At 36.4% G+C, this 27,598-nt stretch overlaps 1 protein-coding gene and 1 long non-coding RNA gene across 2 annotated transcripts in view; one reads left to right on the forward strand and one right to left on the reverse strand.

Moving 5' to 3' along the window:
• LOC113928672 overlaps nucleotides 1–27,598 on the forward strand; it is an 85,734-nt gene that overhangs the window by 39,468 nt on the left and 18,668 nt on the right. The window lies entirely within an intron of this gene.
• MEF2C (myocyte enhancer factor 2C) overlaps nucleotides 339–27,598 on the reverse strand; it is a 150,662-nt gene continuing 123,402 nt past the window's right edge. Inside the window, 5 exon segments of the mRNA XM_027604537.2 lie at nucleotides 339–5,064; nucleotides 10,541–10,676; nucleotides 11,274–11,403; nucleotides 12,288–12,311; nucleotides 13,873–14,045. Coding sequence (XP_027460338.1) covers nucleotides 4,743–5,064; nucleotides 10,541–10,676; nucleotides 11,274–11,403; nucleotides 12,288–12,311; nucleotides 13,873–14,045 — 785 coding nt within the window. The 3' untranslated portion in view covers nucleotides 339–4,742.

The raw sequence follows: 27,598 nt of genomic DNA on the forward strand, positions 1-27,598 counted from the left end.
GCTTTTCAGAATGACTTTTGGACAATTCTCTGTGTTTAAGCAAGTTATCCAAGATCTTCATGGAACTACTTTGATAAAGTATAAGTTGAACCACTTGATAAGAATCTTGAACTGCTCACACTGGCTGAGTACATATATCACCCCCAAGAAAAGAGGTCCAATTTACACCTTTCTTCCCTCCCAAACACAAACATCCCCCTTTTGTAAAAGTATTTTGAGTTGGAAACTCAAAATGCTCACTTGCACTTGTGGGAGAAGCTGCTTTTAACAAACACTATTAAGTGGAAAAAATTTAAACAGCAAAACATTAATTAAAAAAATGCACCACAGACACTGCATCACTAAGAAAGCCAGTAACTTTACTGAATTGTCTGCAAAATACAAATTATACCTTATTTCCAGCAGGAGAAACTTTTGAAAATTCCCCACTTTTATTCACTACAGACAGCTGAATGAAGTCCCTTGAGATACACAGATGTGGTTTAACTTAGTTATAACATCTTGTCATCTAGTGGCGACAAAGTCCAGCTTATGCCGCTGTGAGCCTCTATTTGAATATTTGTTGCAAATGCTTGTATGCCCTCATTTACAAGCTATTTTAATTACTGTCATGTAATGGAAACAAGTCCCCAGAAAAAGAAAAAGAAGAAAAATGATACAGCAAACCATCTGAAGCAATCCAAGTCCTATGCCTACAGTGACCCGGGTCTGCGAGAGAACACTGGTACTGCATTCAGACCACAACAGAATCCATCACTTAGCTGACCTCTCTGAATTAAACTGAGGTATGAATCAATTTGAGGTATGACTAGGGAAGGCAAGATGCAATACCCGATTATGAAAATAACCAAAATGGACAGATTGAATGTAGAAGATATGTGGCTTGGATTGCTCCACATCTTTGGTTAAAACATACTAAGAAAAGCCTTTAATTACATCTGTAGTCTGAGTCTGAAGCATTCTAACAGACACCAGTATTCCATCAATCTTCCAAAGATCTGTGGTGGCAGGAAATTGACGCCATCACAGCAGATGGCACAAATGGGAACAGATGAAGTATGCCATGCTTAGGCAACAGCCTTTACTGAGGGTTCAAGTGGCTGCTTCTTTAAAAAAGATTTTTTTTTAAAGAAAGAAATTACAAAGCATTTACCCTCTGGAAAAACAAACAAAAGCATAACGGGGCAAAAAACGCTAGCTCTAAATTAAAAGATGGGTATGTAAGAAAAACGAATACATCGAAAGTGTGAGAGGGCAGACGTTCTTTAAAAAAAGTGTATTGGAATTCTTTTCTTTCTCACTTTTAGTCAACCTTAAAATGATCTGAGGATGATAGGTATTTTCATATTCATCATTACAAAATGCTAAATTCCACCTTTGGGAAAAAAATAAGCCATTTTACTAAAAAACACAATTTTAAAAAAGGTTGAAATAAACAGCCTTCCACTCACCAATGCATACAATATACAGGGTGTGCAGCCTCCCTATATTGCATCAGTGTTACCAGTATTTAAGCTTAATATTACCAAAAATCTTTTAAAATAGGATCAGCTATAACAATATTTGTAGCTGTGTAAAATGCTACTTAGGGTTCTTTTACTTGCAATGAAGAATGTTGCCTACAACATTATTCTAGGATGGGTTATGTAAAATCATACTCCCTCAGGGCTCTGCCCTAAACTCCGGAATACAAAGGATTTACTGCGATAAAAACCCAAAACCATACTAGCTTTGCAAATACAACAAATGGTAAATTACAGATAAGGTAGAAGGGTAAAGATAGACAGTGATTGTTTACAGAAAGTGACTCATCACAATCAAAATTGTGCTTTTTCTCATTAAATCATCTTAAAAAAATTCTCAGATTATCCCTTCGCCTATCTTGCTACCACTTTATATGAATTCAGTAGTGGGAACAAGAGATGACTGGCATCCATTTTCAAGTGATTCTGTTCTTTTCATGTTCTTATAAAACTATTGTCAGAACTGCTATAAATAGCCAAGGCTTCTGCTGGTACTTTAGCTTACTTTATCTTCAGCATTATAAATTCACTTTTCCTTTGTTGCTGAGGCAAATTGCAGGTAAAAAATTAATATGGCTATTTTTTCATATTTTCACATAATGACCCCTTCCCACCCACTGGTAAATTTCTGCTGATATTGATAACGTGTTTTGAAATGACAAAGAACATTTGTGACATGTTTGCATATTTTATACACATCAAGTTATAAGAATGGTTGTAAGGATGGGATCAAGTCTATGGTGAGGAAAATGACTTTCTTAGATTTTCCTGTGTGAATAAGTATATGTGTGTGTGTGTGTGTGTGTGTGTGTGTGTGTGTGTGTGTGTTTTCAGGATGATTCTCTGTTTTCCCTCTGCATAAATGATTTTCTTTCATGTTCCATCCATGGATACCTTGAGTAGTGGGATATATGAAAAGGTTGAAAGATTTTTTTTGTTTTGTTTTTAGTATATAAAACGTTCGTACAAGGCAGGCTAGCATCCTATACGGATACAACCAAAGGTGCGATGTGGTCTAATTGTGGATTTCAGATCAAGTTAAGAAAATACGGCCTAGTTAGTAAGGTCTCTTGGCTTTTGCCACCCAGCAGCAGCCTTTTACAGTGAGAAACACATAGCAACTCTGCAAGTGAAAGAGAAGGATGGATAAGAAATGTCCTAGACGTGCTATAGCAGTGTCGATCTTCCTGTCTGGATCTTCGTTGCTGTGTATGTCAATGCACATGAGTGGAGATGAATCGACAGATCTTCACATTCCAAGAGAAGGAAAATCATTCCTAGATTGAAATCTCTTTTAAGCAATATATATCAACTTTTTTTTTATGGCACTCACTTTTTAAAGGGTCTGAAAATTAATCCCTTATAGACGAATATTAGACAAGTCATTATTTTTTGAAAAATTTAAAAAAAGGGACATAGAGAGGTTCTTTAATGGGATTTCTTGAAATGGCTATTAAATCTCTTTATTGAAGAAAAAAATAGATGACATACATGCTTTATGCAGAAGTGACATTTGGGGGTCCTGACACACCGGGATTGTTCAACAGTCCTATATTGCTGACAAGATTGTTGAGGGTCAGTTAAAATAATTAAAAATGGATGACGAAGCAACTATCCCTTTACCTGCTTCCTTCTTGTCTAGCACCCAGGCTTTCACATTTTTCTTCTGTGGGAATTTATAACTTGTGCGTTGAGTAAACGCCATATCACTGGTTTCTAGGGCCATATTTGCAGGACTTGTGCCCCAACACAGCTTCTCTATTCTGGGCATGTTTCTAAAAAGTGTCTCAAATTCTAGGCTGAAAACCAACCAGATAATTTAGGATCCGGGCAAGTTAGGGTATGCACTTACTGAATTCCAAGATGCATGGTGAAATGGTGAGATCAGAAAGGGGCCCTGCATTTGATAATAATGCAAAAACAAAAACAAAAAATAGCATGAAAGAAACTCATTAGTATATACAATGGATGTCAGTTGACCCAATAGATTGTTAATGTATTAAAAACAATTTAGGGTGTTGCAATGTGATATGTTCTAATCCCACAGGTAATCCTTTGACAGCTGACCTTGAACTTATAAAATGTATGCAGAGTAAAAGAAAACCGAAAGAAAATAGTTACTCAAATGTGCAACTGCACAAATATACCCCCCTCCCGCTATTAAGATAACAAAACTTCTGCTATTACCATAATATTATATATATTAGAAAGCTATACACAAGCATGTTAATTTCACAGATTTTTTAAAAGATTCTTAATATTTTATATAATTAGAAATACACATTTCAAAAACAAAACTTCTACAAAGAGAAAACAGTTATCTTGGTTAGCAAAGCATGGAGTTCCTCATGGCTTAGGGTAGTGCTTTCTATACAAAAAGTCCTTTTTGGTTTTTTACAGGACTGTTTAAAATATTAGCGAAGCTATCAAGGGGGAAAAAAACACATTTTGGCTTAAGTAAACTACAAAAAGCCACAAATGCTTTGCAAACTCTGTCTTACCTTTTATATGAAAATAAGCAAAATGTAATGTACATATTTTTATATTTTTATTTAATAAGAGATGCAGACCCAGATTTATTTATTTATTTAATTAAATACGTTAGCCCTCAAACTCCACTTTTTTTTTTTTTTTAAAATAGGTATGGTCCTCTTTTAATGGTCGTTGATCCTTTTTAATGAGTGCCATACGCCAATGATATGCGTGCAGGTTTGTGAGCGCGTTCTCAGGATGTTAGGTGACCTGGTGTGTTCCTAACATTTACCAATGGCCACCCTTTGCCGGGTCTGTCCAAAACATCTATACATTTTTCTATATGTTGCATAACAGCTGCTCTCTCTTTCAGTAAAGATCTGCCGCTTTTGGCAAATGTTTCCTTTTGTCTATTTACATGTAAATAACGTTGAACCTGCAACATGACACTATCTATTGTAACATACATTTTGCAAAGGAGCACAACAGTGAAAAGAAGTTAGCCTTAAAATCTATTTTGTACAAGTGTTCTGTTGTACAACTCAAGTGCTAAGCTTATCTCAGCATTTCTGTTTATCTTTATACTGTATCACTGAGGCAATTTAAAAGTACTTTTACAAAACAGAGTACCTGACTTTTTTTTTTTCCACACACAGCACATATAATGCATATCGACCCCCCTTCCCCATTAAGGTATAGCACACACACACACTGCAAGAAAAAAAAAACTATTAAGTAATAATCTGATCATGTTGCCCATCCTTCAGAGAGTCGCATGCGCTTGACTGAGGGACTTTCCCTTTCGTCCGGCGAAGGTCTGGTGAGTCCAATGGGGGAGTGGAATTCATTCCGGTGATCCTCTCGGTCGCTCCCGTCGTACGAACTGCTACAGCTGCTCAAGCTGTCAACAGGAGATCTCCCCGCCTCGTGGCGCGTGTGTTGTGGGTATCTCGAAGGGGTGGTGGTACGGTCTCTAGGAGGAGAAACAGGTTCTGACTTGATGTTGAGGCTTTGAGTAGAAGGCAGGGAGAGATTTGAACTCTGAGATAAATGAGTGCTAGTGCAAGCTCTGTAGGAGGAAAGGAAACCCAGTTACAGATGGAGGAGGCCTGGAGCCCCCAGGAACTCACAATTACATCAAACATCAGCTTCAAGACTCGCATAGACACCGGAGCATGCCCAGAGGGAGGAGAGCGTGCTTGGAAGCACTCGGGGGGCAGCGCCTTCTCAGAGCCATTGAGGATGCCTGGGAGTAAATTACAGTATTTAACGGGGCCAGGCCTCGGGAATCATACCTCTAGTCTGTGACAGGCTCCCTACACCTACAGGTTACCGGCTCAGAGAGGCATAACATGACATGCTGGAAAATGCATTTTCTGTGTCCATGGAATTTCTCCCTAGACTAGTTCCGAAATAATAACTTAAGATTTAAGTTACAACATTTAGCTTTTGAATGAGATGTCTCCGATTTACTAATGCATGTGTGTGGAAATTATTGTAAAAAGCTTGTGACGGATATAAAATGCATCCCTCCACATAATAAGCACATACACATGAAGTTGTACGGTCTTGAGAGAGAGTGAAGCGAGTTCAAATTTCAAATGAATAAATCCCTAAAATGCTACATTTAACTGTATCTGGTGAAAAGCTTGGAGGGGGGGAAAGATGGGGAAAGAGGTTGAAAATGAACTGCAGAAAAGTTTAGTGTTGGCTTTAAAAACACTTAGACTTCCTACCCCACTAATACTGGTCAGTCGCTGGACTTTCTTCATCCTTTCTCAGTTACATGGGATGCAAGTGGTGTCTATTTTCCACAAGTACCTCAGCTTCATCACTGCCAGTCTCTCCCTGCTGGGGTACGTAGTAGGATATCACTCAGCCTCTAGTTATAATTGGCATGAGTTGAGGAATCTGGATTTGTCTAAGGAAAGGCTGTTGTAAAGAAGGATCTAGTATGATTTTATTGCGTTTATAAGGCTTAATCCTCATTTATTCCAGGAGAGTGTAACTTTCCCTTCTTCCACAATGTGGAAGAATTTAGATACTTGAAACTCTGGCGGGAAAAGCATTAAGCCCTTAGGTGTCGATTGGCAATCGCAACAACTTTGGTCAGGATAAACCGGAAGGACACTGCTGACATCAATTTTAAGATGCTCGTACTGCTCTTACATTCTGATGGCATTGACATCTGTGGCTAGAGTCAGCACTACTTGCCCACATTGTCAAGAAAGTACAGATATCTCTCCTCGTGAGCAGTCACAGTGAAGAATAATCCATACAGATACACCCGTTCTAGACAAAGGAAAGTGAGCCCACCTACTCATGGACGTGATTATGTTACTTTCAAATGGAGAGAATTAGGTGACATTAAAAAGTCATTACGAGCAGTGAGAAAATATATATATATATATATATATATATATATATATATATATATATATATATATTCAGAGGAAAAAGTGGAATAACTTGGGGCTGGCTTTTTGGGAGATGCAATTCAGGCTCAAGATGTATAGAGATAAAAAATTAGTCAAAATGAGTTTAATCTTTGAGTGATGTTTTATACAAAGGCACCACCTACTGGCAAAGAATTACTTTCCTTCTCTTATTAATAGATGAGCTAATGTGTAAAATGACCTAAAGGAGAGTTATTTTTTCCCCTAATAATTAGCTTTTCTCTCTCTGGCTTTTATGTTATAGAATAAATACAGTCTTAGCCTTTATATCAAGTTACCACATTGAGTGCATATGATTTCCAATCACCTGTTTATACTTGTCATTATTTATTTGTAGTTTTTATTTTACAGTCTATATTAGTTTACTAATTTTCTAAGAGTTTAATTAAGTAATCTTTAAATCAAGAAGATATTAAGACTGGGTGGGGGGAACACCTGTATTTCAAAAAGATCCATAATGGTGGACTATTTTATCTTGGTTCAAAGTTACTTAATGATTCATTTTGATGTCAGAGGAAATCATCTTTTGATTTCTGGAAGAAAGAATTTTCCTGGCTCTGGATAAGAAAGACTATTTCACTAAAATTTAATTAAATGCTTCTACTATGACTCACACAACTCTTTAATAATGAACGTCAATTAGCAGTCTGAAAATAAAGTGGCATATCAACAAATACTTTTGACTGCCCTTTGACATTTAGATTGCTTCTTCACAGGCAGGGAGACATGGACAATTAGACAAAAAGTTTGGTGAGCTGGACTAGTATAAGCAGTTAATCTGGATCAATTAAGCAAAAAATAGTATAATCAAAATGCTGTTTCTTTAATACAGCTTTTAGAAGCTGCATTATCTACTTATTTACTGTATCTACAATTGTGAACTGGCTTGTATAGCTTTTGTTGCATCTCTTCCCCATAAGAGATATGACACTTCTTGTTTATCCCTTCCTATAAACAAATAGGCTAGTCCCTAAATTTACTTTTTGGTGGCATTTCATTTGACACTGAAAGCATATATGAAGCATTTTGAGTAGTTCTGGGGACACTAAATCCACAGTAATGAAATGTGCGTGATGAATGAGATTCAGCTTCATTATACTGTGGCAGAGGATTCCAAATAGAATGAAATGTAATTGGCTAGTCTCTGTTATCAAACTATTATCTTGAAAAGAAAAAGCATTAAAAATCACTTAGCTGTATACATGCTAGATTCAGATACAAGCATGTTGGTCTGCTTGTTCTTGAGAACACAATTTTTATAGACACAGATAACTGTGAAATATTCCATGTGTGTGGGTGAGAAAGAGGTGGGTAGGAGGGAGACAGAAGCCAGATATGCAAGTTGCCCATATCAAATCCTGCTGCAAGTTTTCATGTGCTACAGATGCCTTCCAACTGGGAAAACACCTACCCTTCCCCATAATTGCTCCGAAATGAAACATGACTGGATAGTTTTATTCAAATTTCTTAACTGCCTCCGCCTGGAAATTACACTATCAAACTATATTTAACTTAACCTTTTAAAAGTTGTCTTTAAACACCCACATCAACTAAGATGGTGTATAGAAATGCTTCCAGAAAACAGGCTGCCCTTTTTTTAAGGTGAGAAAAACGCTTAAAAATTTGAGGGTCATTTTCTCAAATATTCCTATTCAAATGATTGTCGCTAACCCTCGATGGCAAGTTCCTTCTGCCAGTCATCCCTACTTCCTGCATCAAATCAATGTATGCTATTTATCTGACTTGGTTAGATAAAATCAAATACTAGATAGAGTTAAAAGTGCAGCTTCAAAGAATTAAAGGTATTTCCATTCACAAAACACGAAGAGCTCTTTTATACTCTTAATTTTGGGAAAGAAATGTGGTGACCATCTTGGGCTGCTGGGAATATCTGCTTTGGAGGAGCTGAAATATATTTTACTCTACTCTGAACACTGTATCTATATAAAGGAATGTGAACCCATCACACAAGAACGTGAGGATACTGTAGCCTAAAAAAAATACTGATCTTTTGAATTAATTCACACTGTAAGGAATAAAAATAAAATATAATTTATTTTATTTAATATAAATATCACAAATTGGGATTAAAAAATAGTTTAACATTTAATTGTGTGAACATGGGCTAGTCCATCTGAGGGAACCTCCTTTTGAAAAAGCTACCGTGTTTGTGTGTGTGTGTGTGTGTGTGTGTGTGTGTGTGAGAGAGAGAGAGAGAGAGGAAGGAAGAAAGGAAGGAAGGCAGGCAGGCAGGCAGGCTGGCCAGAATTAGAAGGACTGGAAGGGGTATCCTATCTGAGGGATAAAGGAAGTGATTAAGTGCAATGAAAACTCATAGACTAAGTTCAGAGTCAAATCATGCACTATGAGAACCGTTGTTGAAACAAACCGGAACTAAACAAAATGCTTCATCCTTGGCTGTTGTAATTTGGTTCCTCTCTAGGCCAGTTCTCTCCTTTCTCATTTACTGAAGTCTTTATTAAGGGCAGCAGAGAATTAGATTCTTCCCATGTAACTGAAGGGACTTTTAAGATTACAGTATAGTGTTACTAAAGACAAAAGAAAGCCACATTCAGAGAAAATAATACGGCTTTTGACATTGATAATTTCTAAGGAAATCCCTAGTCCTCTAATGGATGAATTTTGTGAAAAATGAGAAGTGAACAGCTGCCTTTATCTTTGCCAAGAAGCCCGTACAGTGGATTCACTGCTTAGCCGTAGCAGTGCAATGCCGCACATATGTATTTCAAGATTGCCTGGATGGTATCGTGTACTTAGTGATAATTACCTTAAAAAGTTATTGCAATAAATGTCTACTTGCACAGTTAACAATTCTGAGAAAATTTAAATGTTCTAAAAGGAGAAACTCTGTTGCTGTTCAATATTTAATAGAGCTTCAAAGCTAACAATCTTTTAAGAAAGCACAGCAACAATGTCATGTGAATTTATTTTATTGCTTCCATGAAAGGTTAGATTTTGAACAATAATGATTAGTGAGCAGGATGCCCATAAGCAAACAGTGAATGGAGGAAGACTCCATTACTGGAGCACTAATCTGTGTGAAATCAATTCCACAAGAAAGCTAGGAGGGCAGGGAAGGTAAGAGATGAAGTTGTGGTATCAGTCAGTGATTTTTATTCTAATCAGTGTTTTATTCTCATTATCTCTTTAGAAACAGAAGTATAGAGCTAACTAACTATTATAACCAAATGACTCAGCAGAAAAGTAAAAGCGAGGTAGACATATAGAATGTTTCTAAAATATAAACTCTTATCTTTTAATATTTTATACCTTCCTAGTATTTTCTTCTGATGATTAATTGCAGTTATGGAGTTACTAGTTAAACCTAAAGTCAGATCTTTGATTCACGTTTTAAGCTTAAAAAAAACTATCTGTTTTACAAGTAGTTTTGAATTATGAATTCAGGGCTTTTTAAAGGTTTGAACATTTTTCCATAGATAAATGACAGGAGTCCTTTCTATGATAAAGACATTTCTCAAAATTACCACAAGGGGGCAGAAATACACATTCTGATTTCAGAAAACAACAGAAATTATTTTTATACCCAAATTTAGGTAATTAGTGTATGTACATATACACATATATTTATATTTGTACAATATCTATAAATACATAACCATATGATGAGTACCTTATAAATATATGAAATCAATAGGAGAACCTATAAGTACTAGGTTAAGGTTAGCATGAATTATATGGTATAAGCTAAGTGATAAGGATTCCCAAATATCTCAAAAATTTAAAGAACTTATAAGTGTCTTCTTATGTCCCACGTGAAAAGTTAACTAAGTGAAAGCTTTTCATTGATCGAAGTGGAAACCAATTTAGCCTAAAACAACAGGGAAATAATTTATCTCATTATCACAGAGCTCCCCTCCTCTCAAAAAATAAGGAAAGTAATATTTAAACCGACTTAAAAGATACTGATCTGAATAATTACTTTCACATTCTGATAAAGTAGAATTTTACATCCTTTAATGGGACACTAGAGCACAGTATTTAGAAACTGCTTTTGTCATCCAAAAATGCATTCTCAAAGTGTTTTATAGAAGAAATAATATTGCTTACCCCAGCTGACTGAGGGCCGACGGCGGCATGTTATGTAGGTGTTGCTGTTGCCAGCCAGTTACTGACCCAAGATGAAGAGCGCTGGCGGTGTTAAACCCAGACAGAGATGACAGGTCTGCACTACTCAGAGAGTACTCTAGATCAATAAATAAAACAATAAGGGAAAATACTTAATTTGAAAATTATCAAATGGTAAATACACATTTCCAATTTAAAAATATTCTATTAGTATCACTTAATGATTATTATAAATTCTCTTATTCTGGGGGGAGAAGGAGATAAAGCATCAGGAGCAATTTTAATTTAAAAGAGATGTATCATATGCCAAAAAATAAGTATTCCATGAAAGCTCTGAAGTAGTACAGCCTGCAATTTTAGTTCATTAGAACTACAGTCTGGCATTACAGTGTATACGTATTTGATGATCTAGAAATGTTTTTTAAACAATCCTGAGAAAGTGAGCTTTCTATTACATCAAAGAAATAATGGCTCATTTTCCTTGAAATTGGTTTTTTATATTGAATTCAGGTTGGGTTAGTAAAACTTTCAGTCACTTAAGAAAGAAAAATATAGATATTCACTTTGTCTTAGTAACACATAGGTAATGGCATCGTCTCTGGACACCACAGGTACTAAAGGAAGTTTCCTAATAGACTAAAAGGTAATATCTTTTTATCTTGCTTTTTAATAAAAAGTATTTAATGTACTATTCGAACATGGCAAAGCTACTCACCGGTACCATATGTTGTTGAAATGGCTGATGGATATCCTCCCATCCCTTGTCCTGGTAAAGTAGGAGTTGCTACGGAAACCACTGGGGTAGCCAATGACTGAGCAGACTGGGAGTTATTTATCCTTTGATTCTTTTAAAGTAAATAAAGAGACATTATTGGTAAAATTTTTTAAACTTAAAAATATTAGATTTCAGTATTAATTTTGCATATAAAGAAATAACTTGGTACAAATCTCATGAAATTAATCATTTAACATGTGTCTCTATGAACTCTGCCAACCCTATCATTTACAATCCTTCAAGAGACCAGTTGTTGCCATAGTAACCCATTACATCAGTATCTCCTAGGCAACTGAACTAGTAACAAGTACCATAAGCTTTATTACGGGTAAAAACAGACTATGTTCAAAACTGATGAAATATGTATACTGTACTCCATTGTTTCAGTTTTTATTCAAATGCAAATTAAAAAAAAATTAAAATCAACCATGGTAGTTTTTATGCTCAGTTCTATACACTGCAGAGCAGATGGGCAGAATTTCATGCTATACTCTGACCAGCAGGTGGTGCTCTGACCACTTTTTTCAGATTCTTCTAAACTTCCCTCAGAACTAGGATGGTAAAGCAGCTAACATGTATATTTAACTCCTTACAGCAAGAAGATTAAAGATTCACATAAAGATCATGAGACTTTTTTTAATTTCTTAGAAAAATAAGTATCTTAGTGGTTTAAATAACTAAGGAAATTATTTTTGTTAGAATTTTACTATAAATTAAGTCCTAAAATAAATTGAAAACATGGTCTTCACTTTACAAAGGTTGAGACAGAAAAATAAATAACCTGACATTCTTTTCACCTGTGATACTTGAAATTAATGGCATTTAAATATGATTCATTTGGACACACTATGGTAATTTCTGAAATCTTCCCATTTTCCCAGAGCCACTCCACCTAAAAGTCACCTTGGGTTTCTCCTTGCATGTGCCATTTATGGAAGTACTCTTACTACTTACCAAAAGCAGGTCGACATCCTCAGACTGAGAGCATGGGGAAGGAGTTTTATTAATTAGTGTCTGTAAATATTTATAATTGGGCAAAATCTTTTCAACAAAAGGCAAAGCATCTTCTCATAGACACAACAGTTTAAACAATTTTAAAACCCAGACTCTACAGATAACTCCCTACAAAGACATTCTTTGTTTCCCTTAATGAGCTGTTTGTCTCAAATGTGAAGACAATCTATCCAGTTTTCTGCACAGGTCAGTGTCTCAACCTTCATTATTTCAGCACCATGTTTTGAAAAAAAAAAAAAAAAAGATTGTACTTTGAAACCCCACTTGCTGGAGGAGGGGGAGAGCTGCACCTGGCTGCTGGTGAGAGGCTGTACAACCACTCAGAGGATCCCTGGGAGAGCATCAGTTTTAAGGAACTTGGAATAAATCTGCTGATAGAGACAGCCTGCCATGCATGGCCCACACCACTTGGCTATGGCCCTGTGGGAGGTTTTATTTATTAGACCCAGTCTTTTCTGAAGGGAACGTTGCATATTATGTGATTTTTTTTTTTTTGGTTGATATTCAAAATTAATCCGCACTGTGCCATAATAAACTAATCAGCTTGCAGGACTGTTTTACCCCGAAGCTTGCCACAGAGCACAGAAAGAAAAAAAAAGAAATGTGTTTGCAGAATGATCTAAATTTGTCTACTGAATCTTGGTTTTAAATGTTCTTGCTCTTAAGCAAAGCTAATTTGGAGAACATTGATGTAAGTTCTCTTTGTTGTTGAATTTGGTCCCATAGTTATTATCTTCATCTTAGCCTGCAGACCCAGGAGAAAGAAAAATGATAGAGTCCAGGGATATTATTTATACTTCTTAATTAATTCATTATTTATTTTTTCTTACAGTGACTTTTTTTTTTTTTTTGGTGTGAAATAGAACCTTTGTTCTCAGAATGCCTAGGATTTTAAAACAATTTACTTTTGAGAGGTAGTTATTTGCATGAAGCACATATATGGGAAGATGAATTGAGGCAATGCACAGGCATGCGATATATTATTAATCATCGCAATATACCTAAGAAAAGAGTGGTCAATTAACAGAAGAACGTTCATTTAGAAATCATGGAAAGGATTTTTCGTTGTCAGCACCTTGAAGACACAGTAGTTCAATATTATAAAAATCTGTTAAGAAATTCCCTATTCTGTGAGTTTGATTCTACTGTTGGTCCAACTGGATGTACCATAAGCAGAGTAATAAGTAATGATTTTTTTTCTAATTATAAATTGGAGACTTTAAAAAAAGGAAATGCTTTTTTTGCCCCAGAACACCAGTTTTATAGGGGAGTTTATTGGATGTTGTTTTCTTTTTGTTTTTTGGTTTTTCTTTTTTTTTACATGGAAAAGGGAAATGTGAACCAGTTACCAGAAATAATGGCTAAATGCAAACAAATGGCTAAATACAAATGGGGCTCCAGCAATAGCACTGATAAGTTAATTTTCTTATCACCTAAGTAATTCAAAATGTTAGAAAGATACAAAAAACAGCAAAACATATACAAAACATTATCAACATTTATTTAAAATGTAGTTTCGCATTACCACTGATGGCATCGTATTCTTGCTGCCTGGTGGAATAAGAACTCGGAGATCTGGTTTACGGTTATTCATCCCTAAATTCATGGGGGGAGGAGATTTTGCTTGCATATTCTTGTTCAAGTTACCAGGTGAGACCAGCAGACCTGGTGAGTTTCGGGGATTGCCGTATCCGTTCCCTGTTAACACAAGACAATGAAAGCATTCAGGAAGAAGCCTAGACTCAAGTATGTTTCTAGAGAATACACTGTAAGAGATTAAAAATAAAAGCTTAACTGGGTAAGACATAAAACAAAGTCTGTAAGATGACTAACAGCTTCCATGTGAAGAGTAACCCAGTCGGTAAGTTTTTAAATATTCTCTGAAGGAAGACGAAAAATGTTTTAATGAGAAGAGCGAATATATACCAACTTGCTCAGAAATCAACATATACTTTTCTTCTATGAAAAAAATTCAGGAAGAAACACTGTTGTTCAGGGTCTAAGAAAGGCACAGAATCGGTTCTGCACTTTAATTGACTAGCTTGGCAGAGGTCTGGCTGGCATGACTCACTCTTTCAGTTCAATGGTTTGGGTTTTATTTTGTGTGTCTGTGTGTCCTCAAGTGAAGAAAGGGCACACCAGTAAGACTGCAATTTCTAGGACATGCAGGAGGAGTAACCTCTTCCACAGTTTGCTCTTGAGTTCCCCTTTCCTTGGAGTGATTTCTCCTTATGGTTTTCTTATGTCTGGTTTGCCCTCCTCCCAAGTTCAGTGTATGACCCTGAAGGCTTGCTCTTCCGCTCACACAGAATTTCCAAAAAGCAAGACTCCTTAGGAGCTGAACTGAAGGCATGATGCCTCCTCCACTGACGTACTGATTCACCAACGCACAAGAATAGTCATCTAATGTGGACACTGAAAGGGTTTTCGTAGATATCTGATGTTCAACGCCCTACTTACAGAACCTGGTATCTGAAGGATGCCATTTCTCATAATTCAAAATACACTGCTCCACGACAGGAAGAGCTATGGAGGGAGTTGATGCAACCTTAGCTGAGGCAGAACGTCATCTGCTGGCTCTTTCCATGGCCTCTCCTTGGAGAGGAATAGAGACCCACTACCCAATTCGACAATCCTTGCTGGAAAACTAGACAGTTGTTTTCTGAAGCTTTCTAAAGGAGACAGTCAAACCTCACTGTTACGGTTGGTCATCATTATCATTATCCTAAAACACAAGTGTCTATTACCCTAGGACGAATGATACTGTGTACTACCCTTGTGGGGAGGCAAGGATGTGGCCCCAGTCCTCAAAGACCCTGCAATTCCTTTGTGCTAATCCGATACGCACATGTGTGAAATGTCCAAACCAGGACAAGGCAGCCTAGGGAGAGGTGCCCACAGAGAGATGCCACCCAGATTAAGTGTTATTGAGTTCCTAGGAGGGAAGAGATTATCCAATTAAGATTCACCTAAGAGGCAGGAATTAATGTGGGCCTTGAAAAAAGAGAAGAGATAGTAAGAAACACTGGGCTTGTGACTGGGCTCCGGGAAAGGGCTGAGATAGGAATTGACAGAGCATGGTCAGGGACACTGTGAGCAAACTGTCTAGAAGGGAACTCATGAAAAGAAAGGAGCGTCGAAGACCTCGGAAGGACATGGAAATCTTGGCTTCCAGGCTGACACATCTTGGATTTAAATGGTGGAAATACAGACCCATGAGGGTCACAGAGCAGAGGCAGAACACAGGCCTCTAAGTGGACAGAGAGATATCCTGGCATTGGGATATCCTGTGATTTGGAAGGTCTGGGAGGATGAAGCAGTCTGGAAACTATGGTGATGGCCTGAGCTAGAGACGAGGAGGGAGTGGGAAGGCCAAGCACAGGTGTGTTTCAGGAAATATTTATGGAAACATCTTTTGAATTAAAATACATTTGAGGCAAACTGGGTGGATCACATTTGTTCTTCATATCCCATTCATTTACCTGCCTCATTTTATGCATGAATAAACAGGCTGAATATATAACAAATAACTACAAGATTAAATCTGTCAATTGGGTCATCTGTAAAATTCTCCAGGTTACTGGGGGGAAAAATAAAAATAAACGAACCCCCCCCCCCCACCAAAACACGTGTCAAGGACACAGTAGTTTCTTAGGAAATGTTGGTTGAATTTGAATATAAATTACTCTTCTATAATAAAACTTCATTGAAAGTAGCTAAATTCTCTACAGCTGGCTAAATATGTCAAAAGTCAAAATTTTCTTTTCCAGTTAATTTGGACAGTTTTTGGTGGCAAAAGTTATTATATATATGAAACAAATACATTTACCTAGTATCATACAAAGAATATGCTTACTTACGAAAATGCTTGACAAAATAGAGTTTATATTTAACGTGTCTTAACGGAATCATTCTTGTGAATATGTTAAGACTCTAGTTTTAATTAATAGATTCTCCTGGATAAAAAGAGACTGAGAAAACCAAGACAAAATCTGCCCTATACTTTTCTGTCAGCTGAAGTTCGGTCTGATACACTCAATACATATGTCACTTATCTCTTAAGCCTGCGTGAGATCTGGTTTAAATAAACAATTAAATGGAAAATTAGGTGGGTAATTTCCAAAGAAGGGGGGAAAAAGTCAGTTAAGCAGTGCAATGAAGCTTGAATAGATCAGAAGAAACTAAAACCCTGGCTTGGTAGATGCCAATACTGGTTTGCATGGAGGAGTTATTTTGCTAAAAGGAAGTAAAACCGCTTTGTAAAATGTGTTGTCCTGTGATATGACAAGCACTGGGCCAGTGTGTGAAAATGGAAATGCTTCACGGATGCTCTGAGGAAAGTGTTTTTTTGAAAATTAAAAAAAATTTTTTTCTACAGTAAACTCTGAGAAAGTCCAACAAAAGCCTACATCTTTCTGCCCACATTTTATGATTTAGGGCAGCAGGAAAAAAAAAAAACAGTAAACATACATTATAGTTTTTCATCCAATAAATGCCTCAAAACTAAAAAAAAAATGGATTTGAAAAGCATTCTATTTTTCTCTTGGAATATTTCCTGTTATTTGGAAATTATGCCATTTTAGAAGATTAGTCACATATTTTAAGGTGTTTACATACTGAACATAAAATATTTTGAACCACGATGACACTTCTTAAATTCATATTTTTAGAGCATAAAGTTATTTTTAAGAACAAATAAATTCTGCCTTTTACCGGTGAATTTCTGCTGTTTTTAGCATATTGTGCCAGCTAGCATTTTGGAGCCGTATAATAACCATTTCTGTTTCCAGCCACCAAGTTGTTATTCTTTTGGCATAATATAGATTCAGGAATGCAAGACTGTGGATCCTAAACCAGTGATACAGAAACCTATCATTTGAAAATCAATGATGAATACATGCGTGTGGTTTACTGCTAAGAAGAGCCTGCATTTAAACTGGCTTGGAAGCCGCGGGCCTCCTCCCCAGAACGCTGTGGCCTGCGTCGAGCCCTGTTGTCCTACCTTAAGATAAATTCACCAAAGAGAATGGTCTCATTCAAAGTCAGGGGTCAGGGAAGTGGGAAATGCTACCTCTCAATAACCTTCTAATATACATATTCAACCTTTCTTCCTGCTGTGTTTTGAAGTTACCCTCCGCCTGGACAATGATCAATTCAGATGTGACTTTATGCAGATGTCACAGTCCTCTGACCACTTAAAAGCACAAAAATTATAAAGCGTGAGTGAATGGATTTCCTGATTATAGATTATAAGAAAATGAAGAACAGACTGACTTTAGAGTCAGTTCGTTTTATAGTTTGATTTGATTAAAAATATTGTTTCACATAAAATAAAACAATTTAAGCATTCACAATATAATTTGTATGAAGGATAACAGAATCGACCTCGACTGGTTACAGGTTTCTAAACATTCATATTAAAACTAGTGTAAATATACAAAACTTGAAATGTGGTGTTAGGAGAAAAAATTTTTTTTTCTCTCCAGTTAACTTGAAAACACTTGCTGCTTTTTTTTTTTTTTTTATTGACTCCTATTTTAAGAAGTAGTAAATTCAAAGAACATATTCCTGGCTTAAGATGTTGTGAGGACATTTTGCCTTGTTTCACAGAGCTCAATTGAGCATGTAGCTCTCTTTGAGCCCAAAGTTCTAAAACTTTCTCTTACTTGGATGTTTAGACATGAATCTCTTCAGTTTTTCCCTCAGGACTTTCAATTATAAATACAAGCATACAAAACTAATATGCACAAAACAGATACTAGTCTTTATGAACCAAGGCTAATTTTTTCACTGGCAAATTTTTTCTTCAGTCTCCCGAATTGTCATCTTTGACTGTTCCAGCTTCCTCTTCCAGCTCCCTATCCAATCAGATACCAAATCTTGTTTTCTTCAGAAATGCCTCTCTCCATCCCCACTGCCACTATCCTAGGTAAGGCTTTCATCGCCATTTGACTAGGTCTTTTATCAGGGTCCCTGGTCGCCAGCTGAAGGGTTCTTCACCAGACCTTAAGACAGGCTTCACAAAGGTTGTGAGCTCCTTAAAGCTGTATGCAAACTTTTGTGCACATGTGTGATAATAAATCTAATGTACAGTCTCAAGATTTTCTCTAAAAATCTTTCTAAAGTGCTGCTTCTGTTATGTTACTTTTTCAGACCATACTTAACACTTGGGGTTAGTGCCCTGGTTGGCTCTCAGAACTGCACATAGTCTGACCCCCTCTATTTCACCTAATTTCCAATGTCCACAGCCAAGCTCGCAGTCCTCTGAATACGCCCGAGTCTTTGCTCTTGCAGTGTTTGCTCTCTTCTTCTTCTTCTTCTTTTTTTTTTTTTTTAAAGATTTTACTTATTTATTTGAGAGAGAGAGAGAGCACGAGCAGAGGCGGGGAGAGAGGGGCAGCGGGAGAGGGAGAAGCAGACTCCCTGCTGAGCAGGGAGCCCGATTCGGGGCTTGATCCCAGGGCCCTAGGATCATGACCTGAGCCGAAGGCAGACGCTTACCCGACTGAGCCACCCAGGCGCCCTGCTCTCCTGTTTAATTCAAATTCATTTTTAAGAATCAGCTAACACCCCAACTCTTTCATGAGAGTTCAGACAACCTTTCAGACAACCTTTCAGACAACTTAGCCCACCTTGAACACATTCCCTTCTATCCTGCCACAATTAGAGGCAGTGATATACACAGAGGATTAGCTCTTTAAGTGTTTCAGATGCTTGCAAAACCGATATACAGACTATGCTGGAAAAATCAGGAATTATTCAAGAATGGCACTAAAAGTTAAGTTACCGAGGGAATGTGAGATGAGAACTGAAAATGTAATATGTAACTTGCTAATTTCAAATATCGAGGGTCTCTCCTCTATGTGCTACTTGAGAACATTTCTTATTTTAGATAATGATTACACATTGATGACCAAGTACACCATTGAGACAAACTGCTCATCAACCATATAATATTAAAGTCAGGAAATCACGCAAGTGCCCAACTACTAAATTTGTTTATAGAGAGTTAATTGAAGCTTCTTTTTCACTTGTTGCACCTGTTAATCATTTCACAGCACATTACCTTAGCTAACTGCAAGTGGTAGAATCAAATAAAGTAGAAATTTTCCCTGTTGAAAAATAAAACTCTGATGTACTGGATCTTTTCTTCTATACTGATGAGTGCTTACGCTTACTGCCACAGGTTGTCTCTATAAATCTCAACAATAATTTACTCTTACAGAACTTTCCACCAAAAGATGGGCTCCATGATATACCAGGAAAAAGAATGGTGGAAGGGTGATAAGTAAGAATGAACAGGATTTTACTAAGTGGTCCAGAGAGAGACTTCCCGGAGACAGGGAATGCATGAAAGATCTCAGAGTCATGACTGTATTGGAGAAGGATGAGCATTCCCATGAGAATGGAACACCAGTGGTTTTAGAGTATGCAGTTTTCAGAAGCTGGAAAATTAAGTTTGACTAACACAAACCTCTCAGATCATGTTAACTTTATACCCTAAACTTTACACTAAACTTTTAGTCAACTTCATACTATAGAGAATGAGCAAAGTTATAGTTTGTGAGTGGTAACTGACATCCTTAACTCTGCTTTAGGAAAAGAGTGTCAGTGGAAGGGGTAGATTAGAGGTTAGACTGCTATAGAGAAGCTTGTTAGGACGCATCTGCCATAGAACATCTGAGAAAGGAGGCAGCCGAGACAGGAAGATCTACAAGGCAGATGGGAGTCAAGGACAAAGGAGGATAAAGTAGATAAATCCAGGTTCTGGTCTTGAGGTCTCCATTAGAGTTCCTCCAACCATACTGAGCCTTAGTTTTCTTAGCCCTAAGCCATGATTTCATTAGTTTGAGAGAAGCATAAAAGTCATCTGAATCAGAGACTCTCACATACTTGAGACAGCCATCCCCAACATGACCACGCAATCATATTAACAATATCAAACACTTTATAGAGTACTATTTGTCAATAGTATCAACAACATCTAGCATACACATTGAGGACCTCGAACAGTACCAGGCACCTAGTAACCGCTACATAACTCTTTGCTATTATACATGGATATAAAACACCTTGAATCCTTGCAATGACATCCTTGTCAGGTACTAATAGGATCCCTGTGTTACATAATAAGCTTAACAACAGAGAGGTCCAGCATCTTGCCCAATGTCAAACAGCTCTCAACTGGTGGAGCCATGATATGAACCCAGTAGTGTGTCCAGAGTCTATGCTCTGAAGGATAGCAGTGCCCTGCTCCCTGAGAATCCTTCACACTCTGGGATTTTGAAAACAGTTCTGTGTTAAATCTCATTCTAAAATTACAAGAATGTGAAGGGAGAGAGGAAGCGAGTCAAGTGTGAGACCAGGGACGGTGAGACCCAAAGGGCTTTCCTGAGCCAGAGGTGATGTGGGAGCTTCAGGAACACAGTCAGCCTGGCCATCATAAATGGTTTTTCTGGTTGAGAAAATGCTGAACTTATACAAAGAGGCACAAAATGGTGATGTTCTAAACTGTATTTCTGGTCTCCTGGATAGATAAATATTTATAAATAGGAAATATTGGGTTTAGCAACACTAAATGCCAGAGCAACTGTTTAACTTTCAGTGTGCTATTTCAAGTGGATGATTAAATATGCTCTTAAAGGTAGCTTTTGTAATATTTTAGTCAATAATCTCCCCTGTAATGGAGGGTAAAGATGTTTACCTACCTATTGTCAATTTAAGAGACCAGCTTCCATCAGAACCACTTAACACGACTGTGAAATGCTCAGTATTTTATAGTATCTGCTATTAGTTGTTACCTGAAAAATAATTTCTAATACGTAGGTGTATAAAAATGACTTTGTTTCAAAATTTGTTAATGGCATCTTATTTTTTGGAATTTGGGGCAAACTGCCACAGGAAAGCATTCAGTTGAACCTCTGATATATTGATTTTCTGCTTTTACTTCAGCAAAAGGTTTTACCAACCTAGGTTTTTTTTCTTTCATTAGAACAATTTGAAAACATTTAGAGCATACCATCTTGTTAAACTAGAGATGTCACATACATAATAATGCCCACTACTAGCATCAATTAATTTTATATCTGAGTTAGTTAAGTTAGTTTCCAGTCTCAGGACATTGTTTTTTATCTCAAACATAATTCTTTTCACAGTCATTTGAAATTACTTTAAAACTGTATACAATAAACTTGCTCATACAACCCACTACTCTACTGGAAACAGAGTAAAATAGTTTTTAGTAGAAAATAGTTAAAATAGTTTTCAGTAGAAAAATATTATGAGCTTCTAGAATTCAGTCTTATATTCACTGTGCCCGGAATGCCCAAAACCTTGTTAAAAGTGCTAGAAACTATGTTATTTAGCTATTGTGAATCATAATTTTTTTTTTTTTTTTGGAGGGAAAAGGAGATCTTTTTCATGGGATGGCTCTAAGGCAAAAGGCAACCACAAAACATGCAGAGGTCAGGAATCTGGGAATGATGAAAATTTTAATATGCCTACTGTGGAATAGAGGCAAAGCAGATTTTCTGATTCTTATCCTGGTAAAGACTCCTGATTACAGATTCTTAAACATAAATTCAAGTCTCCCCTCTATCTGAGGGTTTTTTAGGGAAATAATATAATAATGCATAATGTTAGACTATGAAGAAACTCTTGTGAAACCTCAGTGTCTTTTGTGGTGTATTCTTAGAAAAATACTCCAAGAATACAACAAAAGCCAAGACTATTCTTGGCTGTACCAGTTAGAGGGCAGTAGACATTCTAAAAAGAGCTTGCCTCTTCTGCTTGACCATGTCACCCTGATGCTGAATCAGACCTTCATGTATTTCATATCTGCCCCACTTGTCCTTGATATTTCTTGGACCTGTTTTGTTTAGTTATCTTTTGTGAAATTAATTATCTGCCAACTAGATACTGAACATTGAACATTCAGCACATACAATAGGCTCTGGATTGTGAGGCAGAAGTAAAGAAATTTTACTTATTACTGAGTTGTTTTTCCAAAGATTGAGAGTCCATGTCACAAAACAGGTTTGTTTTGGCAAACCAGTCTCTCATTTGTCCTAACAGGCATTATCATCTCAATTTTTGACAGATAAAGAAACTGAGGTTCAGGGAGCTTCTGTGACTTGTTAGTAAGTGGGACAGTTTTGATTTAGATCCAAAACACAAGTTGCTTCTATTACTTTATTACAAAAGCCAGATGTTTCAGATTTAGAATGCATCCTTGTACTTCTCTGAATAAAAGCTCCATTTACAAATAAGGAAGAATTTGACAACCTGATGTTTTCAATGCACAAAGGCACTCAAAATATCATTCTACTTGGGAGTACTGATTTACTGAAGGGATAGTTTTTAATTGCACCATAAAAATGATACTGAAATTTGCTATCTTAAAAAAAAATTCCACTTAACAATGAATGATAGATTTATGACTCACTTAATTGTTCACTTCTTGAGACTTTGGGGCTGTCTCTTTGCTAAAAATGAGGGGGTGTCTTCATTATTGACACAATCGCTCATTTCTTTCAGTCATTTTTATAAACAAAAATATTGAGACAGTACAAATTAGAGAGAACGTGACGGAAGAGAAAGAATAATTTACTTGTGGTTTTAACATTTACACAACTGCTGCAAGCACATCAGAAGATGATAATGTTCAAAGTGAAATGTGTTGCGTTGCACTGCACTGCATTGCACTCCTGTTCTGCCTCGGGTATATTAACAGATCCTATTAATCCCCAGCCTTGAGGGTAAGGGCCGCAGCAGACGTCTCTGTGAAGCCTACTAGTGCTCTACTCGCTTACTACACATTTAATAAATATTACTAGAAGTGCATTAAATTAAGCTTCATTTTTTTGCTTAGGAAATCAAGAATATAGATAATTGTAATACTGACAATTCTGACATTTATTAACAAGCACTTACTCTGGTGAAGAAACTGTGCAAGGTGCTGCCTTGTATCATTACCTCATTTAATTTTCACAACAATCCTATGAAATGGGAATTCAAAGACTTTCCAAGGGCAATAATGTCATCCCTAAAATAACTTATATGTCATGTATTTTCACTGGCTATTTTTTTTCCCCCTGGATATCTACTTCTGGAGTATTTCCCCAAATTACTGCTTGTGCAAAAATTTTGCACTGCGATTTTCTAGATATTTCTGAGTTGCTTAGTAATAAACTAAAGGTTCCTTTTTCATGATTGTCATGTAAATTAATGTATCATGTTTATGTAAATTGACCACAGATTTAGATTTGCTATTATTATACATTAATAATAACCGATATTAATATAGCTGGCTGTTTTCCCCCCCACACTACAAATAGAGCATAATCAGTTCTTTACCATAACTGGAGATTGTAGATGGAAGGTAAGGTCAAGAAATTGTGAAAGGGGGGCACAGTGTTTAGTAAAACCGTTAACAAGTAAATATTAAATTTAGTTAAAGCGATTAAAATAGAACAATAATAAGTAAACCCAGTGAATACTAAAGCATCCTGTGGACACTTCCATAGATTATAAATTGAAATTGTTTATCCAGGTTTTGGTACAATATAGTTTCCTTTAGTTTAAGATAAGCTAAAGGAATATATTTGATTTACTCTTTTAAATACGAGACTTTATCATGACTATGGTACTCTTTGAACTGAAATTTGAGTGAACACACCATGTAAGTTCAACTGTAAAATTTAAGTGATTGGCAAAACTTTGTCTAAAAACAGCAAATTATACTCTTGGCCAACAGCCTTGAAGCCCCAAAAAGTCCCTGGTAGGTAAAAAGTTGATTTCCAAAAGAGGGGCTTTTTTAACCACATCCCTTCTTCAGCATCTACTATCTATATTGATGCACAATTTCCTATCAGTAATGATTTTGAAAAGACCTTTTCTTTCTGTATTATCCCCAAATAACATCTTATGGTGATGCCAAAAACAAGGAGAAGAGAAACCAATTGTGTATGAGGAAAAAGAACTGCTAAGAGAAAAAAAAAAAAAACGCTGAGTAAAACTACTATTTTAGGAGGAAATATTAAACCGCTTGTATTAATATTAAAAACGACCAATGTTTTATCAGTCACGCCCTCAAGTCAATGGGGATATGAGCAAAGAGACAAATTTTCACACTGCTTTACTGAATATAATAGGAAGATGGGGATAAAAAAGATACAAATTGTGAGGTCAGAAATATACAAAGGGCTCTAAAATCTGCTAGAACACTCTAGAGGAAGCTGTTAATTTAAAGAAACAAGACAGAGGATCATAGGGGAAGGGAGGGAAAAATGAAACAAGAGGAAACCAGAGAGGGAGACAAACCATAAGAGACTCATCTCAGGAAACAAACAGGGTTGCTGGAGTGGTGGGGGGTGGGAGGGATGGGGTGGCGGGGTGATGGACACTGGGGAGGGTATGTGCTATGGTGAGCACTGTGAATTGTGTAAGATGAATCACAGACCTGTACCCCTGAAACAAATAATACATTATATGTTAATTTAAAAAAAAAGAATTAAACTAAAAGGGTCAAAAGCAGATTTTACGATATCCTGACCTAGCCTGTAACATTCTTCATTTATCTTCTCTTTGACCTGCCTCTCCCACAGTTAAAACATCGGCCCCTAGGAAATGGCATCCAGATATTTATAATTTTCTAGGTCTCGTGTATGGGAAGTGGACACTGATTTTTTTTTTTTTTTGCAACGGCTAAGTATCATATGTTGTAGATCATTCAACTAAGAGGACTAAGTATTTTTTTTTCCTTTAATAAATCTAGATAATAACCTTGGTTTGGGTTAAAAATATCACTGTTACTTAATTTCATAGATAATAATAAAGCAATGCTGATGCATCCCTATTCATGTTTTGGGTGAACTCCCAAGGTAAAACTGCAAATGAATTCAGAATTTTTATTAAGAATAATTCAAACTAACAGAATAATACTTTCAAAACAAGAATCCGACTATTTAGATTTTTTTCACATGCTGCTTTAGAGTATTTAAAAAAGCAATATAAAGTTGTATTTTATACTAACAAAAATAGTTTTCTTGTTTGAGAGCAACTAAATCGTATCCATTTCTCTTTCTTGAATGTTACATTGTCTGAATCTGTATATTGTTCGGTAACAAAAATGTAAACTTTTGAAAAATTATTTATTTATTTATTTATTTGAGAGAGCAACAATGAGAGATGGAGAGAGAGCACATGAGAGGGGGGAGGGTCAGAGGGAGAAGCAGACTTCCTGCCGAGCAGGGAGCCCGATGTGGGACTCGATCCCGGGACTCCAGGATCATGACCTGAGCCGAAGGCAGTCGCTTAACCAACTGAGCCACCCAGGTGCCCCAAAAATGTAAACTTGTTAAAGCCAATCCTTTTAGAGTGAATTTTTGACTACTTTACTGATACTTTAAATCAGTGAGTAAGAACTGCAGAGAAGTCTTTTTGGCTGATAAGAAAGTCAGCCAAGAAACTTTTGATAAGTATCCTCAACAACAAATACTTGCAAAACAATGGTACTGATACAGAATAATTAAACACTGTATGACCTTTTCCTCTTCTCAGTTCTATTTCATAATATGCTAAATTTTTTTCAGTACTAAATGAATTATAAAAAAGTCATGTAAGTGAAGTTCTATGATTATAAACTCATAAAATGTTTCGTGTAAAGATATCTGTGTCTTATCCCCAGCCTTGAGTACTGAGTTCAAAGGTTCAAAGTCACAGCCTCAGGTCGTGCTAGATGGAGTCCTTTCAGAGCCTGGAAGCTAGGGCTCCTTCCTTATTCACCGCTCAGTGATTTATCCACAGCAGTACTCTGCCACCATCAAGTCTCCATGTATTTAGCTGATATAAATTAAGCATTCCAGAAGTGACAATGCTTGACAACCAAACGCATAAAATAGTAAACAATTAACAATCAAAATAAGGAAACAGCTGTTAGTTTCTTTTTTATAAAATTATATCTAATTTACAATAAATGCCAATTAAAATTATTAACCAATATACATAAATCTCCTTTGCCTTATTGTCAAATAGCTACGTAGATTGTAAAATTCTCTTAAATTTTCAAAGCGATTCCTAAAGGGTTTTCCTTTCTTTCTCTATTCTTCCCTTTCTCTCTCTCTCTCTTTTGTCTCAATCATGAATCCTTGAGCATACTGGTACTTCGTACTCAATAAAAAGCAACTATGTTATCAAAGTGAAAACAAAGGGTACTGACAGGAGAGTGAAAAATCCAACACAAGGCATTGCTGTGCATATACCACATTGATTGGTACATGCACAAGAGGCCCCGAGAAGGAGCCAACACAAGGCATAGCTCAGAGCCTGGATGGGAAAGATGCTATATTTTATCATCAAGTTGAGCTGAAAAAGAGAATGCCTACTTTTTATTTCTATGAAATCTAATGATAATAAAAATTCACTTAATTGAACTTAATCTTGAATCATCAATAACCACGAAGATTAGCATGTTAAAAGCTTTAATTACACAGCTATGACAAAATGTAATTTAAAAGCAGGGACTTTTGATTTTGGCTGTTGAGAGGAAAGGACTAAGCATTGGATGAATAACTGTGAACTGAAACCTAGAAATGTCACCACTACTAATGTATTATAATGACTTGCTGTATACTTCCCTTATACCAAGAGCACAACCCCATCCTGTTACTTCTTTATTACCATTTCCCTTCATCTTTGAAATTGCTTCAATTTAAGTGATAAGAGGTTTATTAAGAGGTGATTTGTGATGGTCTGAGGTACCAACCCACATTTCATTTACTGCTGTATATCAGTTCTTCAGGATTTCTATTAAGTATGTTAGAAAAGTTCGTAAAACTTTATTGGCCAATGGTGTTCAGTCATTTAATCAAATAATTCACTATTCTTTGTATAAGTATCAGAAGACTATATTATTTTTGTGAATTACAGATCGAGGGTCTATTTTTTCATACTAAAAATTACATTATTTCTTTGAAGTATTCTTTCTTTTTTCATATCAACATTACTAAAAATTTATGACTAGCAGATTAATTTTTCCTTTATTCAGCTAACAAACATTAGCTGAGTATCTGCCATGTACTACCTCTTATGTCTTGAGCTGGGAATACAACCTGAGTAAGAAAGACACAGTTTGCCCCTAGAAGGCTGAGTGTCCCAGGAGAAAGATGTGTGGCCCAGACACTACAATTACAGTGCAATGAGGTAAGTGATGTGGGCGCAGGCTTCCATGTGAGAAAAAAGAAGAGATGCAT

The sequence above is a fragment of the Zalophus californianus genome, chromosome 5 (genome assembly GCF_009762305.2).
Source record: "Zalophus californianus isolate mZalCal1 chromosome 5, mZalCal1.pri.v2, whole genome shotgun sequence".
NCBI lineage: Eukaryota > Metazoa > Chordata > Mammalia > Carnivora > Otariidae > Zalophus > Zalophus californianus.